The following is a 12,109-nucleotide window of genomic DNA, read 5'->3' on the forward strand; positions in this document are numbered from 1 at the left end:
TTGATTTTATTATATTTTGGACTTTTTAAGTGTATTTTGATACTAGTTTTATTGTAAATCGGTGAGGAAAATTTCTTGTCGAGTAATGGACGTGCTATGATAAAAAATGATGATGATGAACTTTGTTAAAGTATTTCATGACACTTTCTAGTACTACATTTGTGTACTTTAAGGCCTTAAATTAAAAGATCACTATAACAAATATGGAATATTTTTTTACCTGATAACGACCAGTAAGTAGGAATAGTCCGCGGAGTGCTATGAAGGTATCACGTCCCCAGCAGCGCATGTAGCCAACGGCGAAGTGGGGGAGGCCAGCTGATAAGGACCCGCGGTCACGTACGCACGGCAGCGGCGCCGAGCGCACCGCACCACACAGCTGCACGCCGCTCAGACACAGCTCACGCGACACGCGCCCACTGCGAGCCCACGCGCTCATCTTCAACAACGCCGCACGTACAACCGAAGTGTACAACCCTCGTACAACGCGTTCAAAATACGCCGGCACTAAAAACCGAGGCAACTCCGTCAGTGGTCTCAACGCCTCCCGATAAACCGACGACATGCTCGCCAACCGCGTATCCGATTCTATACGCTTCCATTGGTATTCAATAAGCCAATCGCCAGCGCGAAGATTATCACATAACGGATGTCCCAGGTCATCATTTGGACTCACGATATCCAGTAGTGATATAATTCCCTGCAATCCTGCGTAGACGAGAGATCCATGTCCGGGCACGTCGTACACACCTCCGCCGCCGCGGTCTCTCTCCTCCGCATCACAGCAGTATAACAGAGTATTAAAATCTGCGAGGTCCAGGTCATTAAGTGATGGAGTTATATCCACGGGGCGACGAAGTGCTGCAAGCGCAGCTGCATGCGGCGCTCGCGGAGACACTCTTAATGCTACTACTGTGCCGGGACACAACGCACGAAACTCCAACACAGTGTAAGACCCCTCACGCTTCTCACACGCGAAGACCTCAGACTGCGATAACGACACCTTCTGCTCCAAGCACACTTCATACTCTGTCAATCCATTTATATACTGGGGGTGTTTCGTGAAGGTACCGGGAGGTTGAAACGGACGCCCGGTCGACCTGTAACAGTGTTACCATTTAAAGAAAAATTACACATAGACATAAAATTATCTAGTCTATTTAGATATGTGACCAAGAATTCTTGTTCATTCTATTCCGCCGAATGGGATCCTAGTGTCTCTAGATCAGTCCAGCTAAGTTAATCTAAGTTGGTGACAATACAATGAGTTATGACGCATCAAGTTAAGTTGATTTTAAATAAGGTAGTAAAAATTCAAAGTAACAGTTCTAAAGATATTACTTGACATATGCCTTTTACTATTAATTATATTTATATAAATTCTATATGTTTATATAGATATTTAGACATGCTCTATATATTAAAATGTTATATTGTCTATAGTAATGTTTGTTAATAAATATATAATCGGTTTTGTCTCTATCCTACATATTGTTTTCTCTTTCCATTTACATATGTGTATCTTTTATGAAGTATACTTATTTCACTTACTATTAATTTATCTCTGCACCTCCCTAATAGTTTACTAGTAGAAAATGTTAAAAGATATCGCCCTATTGCATTTTAACTGTCGCTCGAATATGTCGTGTGTATGTGTGTGTATGTCTTGCTGGCAAGCGGTCCATACTATACCACTCCGACTCGGCCCCATTATTTTATTTTAAACTGCCACGCGTCACAGTAAGTCTTGTGTTATTTGTAAAACCATTACCTAGTTATACAAGTCATTTACGTTGTCATCTTGGTGTTTCTATTATTAAATTCAAGCATGAGAAACTACACGAAAACTAAAATAAACATAAAAGTTAATATTAACCTGTGATCAACGTGTCGGATGTTCGCTTCTAGTATGATCTCGTCCAACTGGCCTTCAAATCGCAGAGGTTTCACATAACGACCGCCGAAAGACGGATCGGGTGAATTGAACGCCGTGAACGCCACTAAGATTACCGACTGAAAAGAAATTGAAAATGTCTCAACTGTTGTACAAAATATTATATAGATTAACTGGTTGTAGGTGTAAAGGCCTTAAAAGAGTGAATATAGCATCGATAGAAATAAAAGTAAAGGTACGGGTAAAGCTTGACTACAAGAACATAAAGCAAGATGAAAGATCAAAATAATAATCGATGCAATCAAACAAATAAATTAAGGTAAAAGCACAAAAATTATAAATTAAAATGGTTAAAACGAAATAAAAAGATGCTATAATAAAAACCAAATGATACCATTAATATAGATGAGGGAAAAAAGTGATGTATGAAAGATCAGAATGCGATGAATAAAACAAAATGTGAAGAAGGAAAGGAAAAATATTAATAAATACCAAACTGAAAAAAAATTATTTAACTTGAAAATGTAACGTCTCTGCCCCCTACAAAGCAGATGGAGAACAAGAGGCGCCCAAAAACGGGCGTCACATTAAAAAAAGGGCTGAATATATAGCTAATTTATTAATAAAAATATTTAAAGCTTTTATACATATTTCCAATCATTATGTATTATATTATTTATTCTATTGGAATGTGACACACACAATAACTTCTCATATTAAACAATAATTAATTTGAAATTCCCGGCCGTAGGCGGTATTCCTACGGTCGTGGGACTAATATGTTATTATGTGAATTTTTAAATAGTTTTTTTTTCTATGATAACTTAAAGTAATTTATAAAACTTTCAATTTTATTTATATAGATGTTCTATATATTAATTGAAAGCAAATGACCTTCACTATGCTACTTTTAAAGCTTTTATACCTATAACCTAACATGCAGTACAGAATTTGAATATATATATATATATGAAACCGTAACAATAGGTAATGAATTCACAATATCCCACCTTTCTAGAGCGTGGCTCGTGTCTGGTTACGGCAATCACGTCTGCATCCATCTGATCAACGTATACCTAAGAATAGAATTTAATTTTATAACAGCAATAACATGTCAAATAAATATGGCTACAATATATTCATGTAAACATTTAAAAAAAAATACACTTATCTATATTTTATGGTTATGTTTTATGTATCTATTATCTGTTGTAGTGCGGATTACAGCTTCATATATTTGTTTTCCTTGTCTGGTTTAACAATTGCCGATTTTAACAACATTTAATAAAACACTGAATTCAATTCCTTCTCCTTCTAGATTTTTTACCTTTACTTTTTTTTACCTTTACTTTTTTTACCTTTTTTTACCCGTAACATAGAAGACAGCAAAAGAGGGGTAATAAAAATACTTTATGTAGTGTGTAAACCTTAAATTTAAATAGAGCAGCCAAAGGTACCTCATCATAGCCCTCAGAGGCGAGCTGGTTGTGCAGCGCGTTGAGAGCGCGCCGTGCTGCCAGCATGCCGCAGCGCGAGTCGACCCGCCCCGCGCCCCTCACATCCTCCCCTCCCTCGCCACCATCACCACTCTCACCCCACTCGCAGTACAAGCGCGACTCATCCACCACGTGAATCTGGTTCAGTTAACATATGTATACACTTGGTGATTGCTTATAAACAGAAGCTTTAAAGAGATGAATGTATATCTCATTTATCAACAAAAAGCTTTGAAGTTATTGCACCTATTTAAATTATTTTGAATATAGTGTTCAAAATAAGTTACACTATTTATCAATTATTAGTACAAAATCTGCATCATATGCAGATAGTAAAAAACATTTAATTTTTTGATTTCTGATAAGTGTGTAAACATCAAATGAGCTATAAATTCACGCCTTTTAAAGCTTTTACATCTATAACTAACCACCCACATCAATATATTCTATAAAATAAAGTTAACTATTCTATAAATTAAAATATTGGTCTCCATTTATTAAGAACTTTATGAATGTTTTGGAAATATAAATAGGAGTAAGTAACTCTTTCCAACGTTAAAAAAATTCCCGCTTAATTTTTCTTAGTTTTAGTGGTTTCCTAGGTAGAATTTTTTTTGTTCATAGTTTGTTTTTTAAACATAACCTCGAACCAGAATATCATGTAACTCACGTGATGTGGCACCAACTCATCGTAGCCTCGGGTACTGCCCGTAGCACAGCACGCCATAGATACCAGCGCCGCTGAAGGCAACATGTCGAATACACTCCTAAAAAAAATATAAATTTGAATAAAAAATTTTTGAAGTGTAATTCTTTACATACGTACATAAATAGAGATTTCTACCAAAGTATTAAATCATCATGATATCTCGAAAGCAATAAGACTTATAGACTTTAAATTTTGGTAGAAGTGTTTCTTTAGCAAAGTAGAGGTCAGCTAAGAACAGATTTTACAAAGTTCCTTCCTTCCAACCTTCGGAGATGACGAGACCTTATGAGTGGGGCATTTTTTTATTTTATTAAAAGTTACCAAGAATGGATTTTGAGAAATTTACACCCATTAGGTAAAACCGCCTACGTAAACTGCGTGAAAAAACATATAGGTAATTATAAACCTAAATAATTTACACTATTTTGGTGTGACATTTCCTTATCTTAATCGTCAGTCTTGTATCAAGTACAGTTATCAGATTGTTTCATTTTGCTTCATATTTACCCAGTTTGCACAGATTGTCAAGGAATACGATACCCCGGCCCCTCACACAAAGATTCCTCAAACCATGCAGTGAAACGTAGTAGTATACGCATAGTGTTGGCCGTATTAGGTTGATATTCATCAGTAGCTGCCACTTGAACTCCATATTTAATCGCGAGTTGCGAACGACACAACTATGATCTTATTGACATAGCGGATGGAAGGTCCACAGGACTATTAACTTATGCGCCGTGCGGCTATGGGAACTTTCAATGATAATATTCCAAGCTATAAATAGCCCTGTAACTCTACAAATACAAGCATACCGTGATGGAGTTCCGTATGGAACAGTCTTGCGGCATGACTTCACACAGCAATCTTCTATTTTAACTAAGGTAGGGAACCCTCTATTCCTAAGGTCCTCCTACTTCTAAATATCTGATAAAATGCATTGTTTAACAGCACTGTCTCCTAAGTAAGTGTATTGATATTTATTCGGACGTATGTGTACGTGCTTTTATGAGTTTTCGTTAAGAAACCTTTTTAAATAAGATTTAGTAACTTAAACGATAAAATTATAGGCTATGATTCGTAGGAAAAGATTTTGAATGAAAGAATTGGAAAATAACAGTGTGACCGTTTGGTGCGGAGAATGGAAGGAGACTGAGTGGGTGGAGTAGTTGCCGTAGCGGGAGGCTAGAAGACATAGGCTAGGCGTAACAGTGCGCGTGTGTGCATGTAAGTATGTAGTTGTTTGTGAACATGTGTGCTTGGGTGTATATATACCGTTTGTCAACTGGCGATGGATTGTCGTGCGTGAGGTCGAGCAGCATGGCGTGTGCGACGCGGGGTGTAGCGATGCGGCGTGGCGCGCGGGCGAACGAGCCAACCGCACGGGCTCCAAACCGATGCAGAAGTCGGCCTTGCTCGTGCGCATCCCACGCACTTAACGCCTCTATATACAAACATACCAATTTAAAAATTATAAAACGCTTGAAGCTATTTCAAATATTACTTAATACCCATCATATTAGGAGGACCAGAAAGTAATGTCGCTTTCTTAAGTTAATTGACACGACTACATTTTAAAAATGTTTTTATTTCTAATCAACAATATGAATATATTGTTCCTTCCTTCCTTATTGTACCTTCGTTATAAACAAACTTTTGTCACCTAGTATACATAGTAAGAAAAGGACCAATATGTAGCTACTTCCGCAAATGCAGTCGTAGTCGTGCAATAAAGTGCACCGCCCGCCAGCCCGCTGATAAATTTGCATGCGACAAATAATGCGAATTACACAACTACCACCGGTAAATCACTCAACACGTGTTTCACCCCTCCACGGGGCATCTTCAGGTGTAATGTTTTCCACACATGCAGTCTTTAGACTCTGTGTTTGGCACTAATCGGTGTAACACTAACTTAGTATACAAATGGTTTTTCTGTAAAATATACATTACTTCACTCACAACAGAAACGACATTACTTTCCGGTCTCCATGACACCACCATTGAACCAATCATCTTATAACGGAGCTACTAAGCTTCGTCATCATCGTCATCATTTATGCTGTAAGACGACCACTGGCGATGGCCTGCCAATAATTTTCCAATAACTCTAATTAGGATCTAATGAAAGCAGCGCGTGTTTTCCGACGACCTTATCAGAATGATCTGTCTAGCTCCTGGGCTAATTAAGTGTTAAGCAGACCCTAGAGGTCCACGGAATACTTAACGATTGCCAATTATTTGTACAAGCAGTAAGCGAGGTCCACAAAAACTTATTTGCTTTCGATAGTCAAGAACTAAAATGTCGGCTTGATTTAATCTATCAATGTAGGCAGATAACATTATAAAAAACTCGTAATAATTTGCGTATTCCGTACTAGATATAATCTATATTAGACCTTATCTTCTGATTAGGAAAAATGGTAGAATAGTAAAAGAAGAAAAAAAGCCTGTGATCCTAAAATTTATACCATTCAACAATGTTTCAAAGGTCCTAATAAGCTAATTTCAATTTTAGTTTTATTCAGTTACATGAAGCAAGCAATGCTTATTTTAGAAATGTACCTGTCGATGTGTTATATTTTAAATTACAAATATATTTTAGATTGCAAAGCTCACCGCGAATGAGAGACGTGATGCCGAGCCGGTTCACGAAGATGTTGTCCACGTGATCGGAGTTGGTAAACAATTCGGCCACCACATATAAATCCGGTTTCACATTACGCGCACAGTCTAGCATGTATTCGGCCACCTGAAAGAATTAATTTATATTAATAAAGTTTAATGTAAGTTACTTAAATTTTCCAATAGACACTGACATTAAATTTGCATAATTAGTTTGTTAACACATATTTTACATAACCTGATTTTGTAACTATATGAAAACGAATTTTTCCCTTCGCCTACAGAATGGTAAGCACAATTATTCAGATAATTCCAAAGTAGGACGAGGTTTTATCTGACCACTGGATCTTAAACCTCTTTGATGAGTAACGACCTGCAGTCGTTGATTTTGAATGACATAGCAAACTTTCCAGAAGCAAGCAAGCGTTCATATTGCAAAGAAGAGCAGTTTTTAGTCTATGCAAGTGTAACATAATATGTTCTTATCCCCCAAGGGAGGTCAACGCAAACTCATTTCCCCATGTAAAACAAAAGAAGATTGAAGCCATGTTCAGAATTATTGAATGCAGGGCAAACTAACATAAAAACATATTAATATTGATACTAAAATTATTTTCGCTGGGGATAATCACTGGCCGTTTGTTATTTATAATGTAGAGATAGTTTTCTCACGTGGAGGGGTGTAGAGTGGCAGTTGTCGAGTCGCAGCCCGTCGAACACCTCGGCCGTCAGCTCGACGTACTCGCGCATGTGCGCCCACAGGAACGGACTGTCCTCCGGCTTGTCGCCGTACCTGCGCCAAACCACAATTTAGTCAGTAACTGGCATAGCTTTAAATAACCTATTAACAAATTAAATGTCATTTGAGTCATCAGTTCAGCCTCAATTCTTGTCTTTACTCGTATGTGTACATTAGGCAGACAGTCACACTAGGTAAATTTAACATCGAAATAGTAGTCAATAGTCGAATCTATGTCGGCTGGATAGCGTTCTGGAAACTACAAAACATGTTCTCGTCAAATATTCCTCTGTGCCTTACGAAGAAAGTCTTCATTTGTCTACGTTTTACATTTCTAGTTCTACCAACGTGTATTGCCAGTGATGACTTAAATGTGGTCTCTCACTCTGAGCCCTGGCCATGGAGAGGGCTATGCTCGGGATTTCTCTACGAAATGAGAAGGTCGATAAACGGTTGGACTGGCAGTGGAAAGTTCACGTAGCGCTCAGTACAGAGAGCCACTGGAACCTTAAGTTTCTGGAGAAGATACCATTGACCAGCGAATGCAGCGTAGGACATCCGCCCTAAGGTAGACAGATGACTTGTTGAAATTGGGGGAGATTTATGACCAGCAGTTGACATTTTAAGGCCGAAATTATTCGAATAAACAATATGTATTCTTTCTGTAAAAAAGAATATTAAGTACACAATGTTATGAAGTTTTATTTGTATTTTATACGACATACTAAAGATAAATACGTCAAAAGAAAGGTAGTTGATCTTCGTTGTATTAGCAATTGAAAAATTATTTAATATATAATAATATTAGGGATGAAGCTAACCTAAGCTTGACGCTGTCGCCCCAGGCGATGAGCTCGCGGCGCAGGTAGACGCGGCCGGCAGCGGCACGGGCGGCGAAGTCTTGCAGCGGATCGGCGTCCATCACCCAGCCGTTGTGGGCCATCACAAAACGCCCCGCCTCCGAGTAGATCACCGCTTCCATCTCCGATAGCGAACCCACCGGGCACGGGTACGTAAAGTATCTGCCACGCAAAGGAATTCTTATACTTGTACTTTTTGTTCTAGCACGAATCACTAATATTTTTTTATTCTACGTAATATTAAGTTTTGTGTAGCAAAAGCCAACTAATGTATATATAACAAAGGAAATTATTCAGACCCAACAGTTGTGCTAGACATATCTAAACTATCTCCTGACGATAATATCTATGCCGAAATAACTGTGAAATGTAGATTTTAATATTAATTTTAATTCATATTTTAATGTTTTGCATTAATTCATAGAATTTTCTGATTAAAACAAGTGACAAAAAATAATAATTTATAAAAAACATTTAAAAATTACGAAAATCGTTATTGCATTAGTATTTTTAATTATTTTTTTTAAATTATAACAAAAAGGATTATTTTTTAAGAAATCCTAGTGCAACATCGATTTAATTCCTTTGTACGATTTTTTATCAAAATATTTAGTTTTTTTACCTTATACATTTTTATAGCGTTCTACATATTCTCATATTCACTATATAATCATACATGATTTTCTAAAAAATGTATCTAACGTGCAAAAAAATATAAGTGTATTATAGTAACTGATCAAGGCTTGTAGTATTATTTTGAGCGCTCCGAGCATAACAAAATTTAGCGCTCTTTCATACAAAAAATATTGTAAAGAATGTCAAAATAATCAAATTGACAACAATAAAGAACTGTGTAATTTTTTTATTTAAAAAATAATATAATGTTATTTAGTTAAAAGTGATACTAGAACATATGGCATTGCATAATGAAGGTATTTGTTGTAAAGTGAGCTACACTATTCCAGTCGTATAAACGATTTTTTGTAATAATTTTTATTAAAAATTAATATTAAAATGTATTTTTATATCGACGTCCTTAAAAATTTAGACCCCGGGCAGTCGCCCCGTATTCCTGTCTTTATATCCGGCGCTGTACCTAATATATACAGGATGGTTGGTTATAAGTGTATATATACACTTTATTCGGGTGAAAGTCTAGCTCATTTACTGTCAGTTAACGTATTAGTACACACTATCCAAAAATAAATGGTTTCATAAATAAAAAATAACGTAATAAGAAAATAGTTAAAAAAAATTATCAAAATATTTCAATCGGATTACTACATATTAAAAATTAGATATTATATAAAGAAGTTATTCATCTGTCGCATTCCAATAGTGTTTCATAGTGATTACTAGATACAGGATGATTGTAATATTCATATATATTGCATAATAAATAATAATAATACCTCGGTACTAGCGGATGTTTTTCACTGACTTCTTCTATCTTTGGCCCGTCGGACTGTATCCGGTAGTATCTATGGAATCAATAAAAACAATGTCAATGTAAAAGCTTAATGTAACGAATTATTATCTATTTTTAGTGTTTATGAATAAAATGATCAAGGATAATTTTTAATGTGTGCTGTAAATAAATTGAAAATAGGAATAATATAACAATCAATGTTTATATGGATTATAATATATTATGAAATACAATAAAAGTTACATAGTTGAAGCCTTCGAAATGTGGGTATACAAGAGAATAATAAGAATATTTCGGAGAGCTAAAATAAGAAATAAAACTCAGAAGTGTTATATAAAATAAAGAAGATACAATGTGTGGACGATATGATGATAAATTCAAAGTAAGAGCTACTGAAACTTATCGTACAGGAATATCCTGACTGAAAAATTTACGTCAGTGGTTTAAAAAGAACATCACCGTTCGCTTTTTAAAACCGATGTGTCAAAAATTAAAATTGCCTTAATGGTTACCGATTTTGGTAAGAGATGGCAGTTTAATAAGATATAAGTAATTTTTCCTAAAACCAGCTTGTTACTTTTCTTTACTATGAAATTAAGCAAAATTTATATTTCTAAATAAACACTATTTATTTTTAAAATGTCTACATCATATTTTAAATATTTGCTAAGACCGCCCAGTGTGCTTTATTTATGTAATTCTATATGCATATCGAGCTAATATTTAAAAAACTCCATTTTCTCAAAATTTTGTCAGTGTAAATTAAATTGTTTGAATACCTACATACATTTGAACGGTGTAATTAGACAGTAGAGTATGAATTGGTATTATACCTCATGGCTGCGAGGCAGTTGTCCAGTGCAGCGCGAAGGTGCGCTCGCAGCTCATCAGCTGCGCCCGCGTTGAGCTGTTCCAGACGTCGCGCGAACTCTTCGCAGCAGCGCTTCAGCCGCGCCTCCTCGTCATAGCAGTCCGCCCTAAAACACACAAATCAAAGACAACGGTTTTATTATATTAGATCACTACAATCATTTATAAGAGAAAAATAAATTTACGTTAGTTCGTAAAGCGCCACCTACCGGGAACAACAAACTCACTTGGTTTAGTAATTTTTAATTTTTTATGCTTAATTAAAATTTAGTTATAAAATCAACAGACGCCTTATTACATCTACTTCTTAGATTTTCTTTTGACGAATAAACTGTCTGCAATACTATTTAAAAATCCGACGTCCCTTCCAAGAAAAACAATTGTAGTTGATTAATCACACAGATTAATAAAACTTGATTATTTGATTAACTTTTAATTGAATTATTAAATTGTTAAATTAACTGAAGATTTAAATGGGCGTTTAAATGGCTACTCGAATAAAAATAATTTTAATTTATTTTAATTTATAAAATAATTTTAGACAGCCATTGCATAAGTCTCCATCAATTATGACCACCATGTCTTGAGCTATGTTGTCAGTCTACCTAGTGGTCGTATACTCACGCGTCTACCTGCTTGTGATCATTACTCCAGAACCTTTTGACCCGAACGATCAATTACATGATCATTTTAGGTAATTATGCTTATGAATTACAAGCAATAATTATGGGTTGTTCACCTGTATACGTTGTAGAGTCGTAAAGCAAGGTCCATATCTACAGTGGCGTGCAAGCGACGGTACTGCGGGTCAGTTTGTAGTTGCAACTCGCCACTGGCTTCGTCCGTACGAACTGCCGGCACCCTGCAACCAAACACAAAATAATAATTAACATTTATGTGGAATATAAGAAAAATTAGCCAGGGTAGTAATAGCACCGTTTTATCGTTCGTTTTTGATTTAACAGGATGAAAATAGAGTGTGACTAATCACTAGGACAAACTATAGTGATCCATATCAGACAATATGTATGCAATAGAGCAGGGGTGGCCAAACTCTTTGATAGTACAAGTCATTTTTGTAAATTTGAAATTTTTTCCGTGCCGCAATTTGATTCGCAATTAAAACACGAAAAGAATGTTTTACAAAAATCATATTTATTGAAATCATTTAAACAAAACTATAAAATATTTCTAATGAAGATAGATATAATGGCACACGTATATAACAGTACTCCTAATAATACTTAAGATGCCGGTTAATGTGTGAATTTCTCTAATTTCATGGTGTAATAAAATTATTATCATTTATACCAATTTGTTTCGATTTCAAAGGAGCTGACATAGATTATATAAATTCAAATTCGAAAATCAATTGGAGCCAAAATAATCGTTCAAAAGGCTGCACGTGGCTTGCGAGCCGCAGTTTGGCCACCCCAAAATATTTATATTACATTTAAGACGACGCTACATTTCAAGATTAAATTATTTAC

General features: G+C 35.7%; 1 protein-coding gene across 4 annotated transcripts in view; it reads right to left on the reverse strand.

Moving 5' to 3' along the window:
- The window catches only part of LOC137931335 (glycogen debranching enzyme), a 29,950-nt gene that overhangs the window by 2,788 nt on the left and 15,053 nt on the right, over positions 1–12,109 (reverse strand). For all 4 annotated transcript variants that reach the window (XM_068774810.1, XM_068774809.1, XM_068774808.1 and 1 more), the window contains 12 exons: positions 11,359–11,481; positions 10,583–10,726; positions 9,733–9,801; positions 8,282–8,482; positions 7,394–7,514; positions 6,716–6,848; positions 5,372–5,540; positions 4,061–4,157; positions 3,352–3,528; positions 2,905–2,970; positions 1,877–2,013; positions 221–1,100 (listed from right to left, as the gene is read on the reverse strand). In XM_068774810.1, the coding sequence (XP_068630911.1) occupies positions 221–1,100; positions 1,877–2,013; positions 2,905–2,970; positions 3,352–3,528; positions 4,061–4,157; positions 5,372–5,540; positions 6,716–6,848; positions 7,394–7,514; positions 8,282–8,482; positions 9,733–9,801; positions 10,583–10,726; positions 11,359–11,481 (2,317 nt within the window). The remainder of the gene's footprint in view (positions 1–220; positions 1,101–1,876; positions 2,014–2,904; positions 2,971–3,351; positions 3,529–4,060; positions 4,158–5,371; positions 5,541–6,715; positions 6,849–7,393; positions 7,515–8,281; positions 8,483–9,732; positions 9,802–10,582; positions 10,727–11,358; positions 11,482–12,109) is intronic.

The sequence above is a fragment of the Battus philenor genome, unplaced genomic scaffold (assembly GCF_028537555.1).
Source record: "Battus philenor isolate CCGP_79_NKW_IND1 unplaced genomic scaffold, ilBatPhil1.0.hap1 SCAF_7, whole genome shotgun sequence".
NCBI lineage: Eukaryota > Metazoa > Arthropoda > Insecta > Lepidoptera > Papilionidae > Battus > Battus philenor.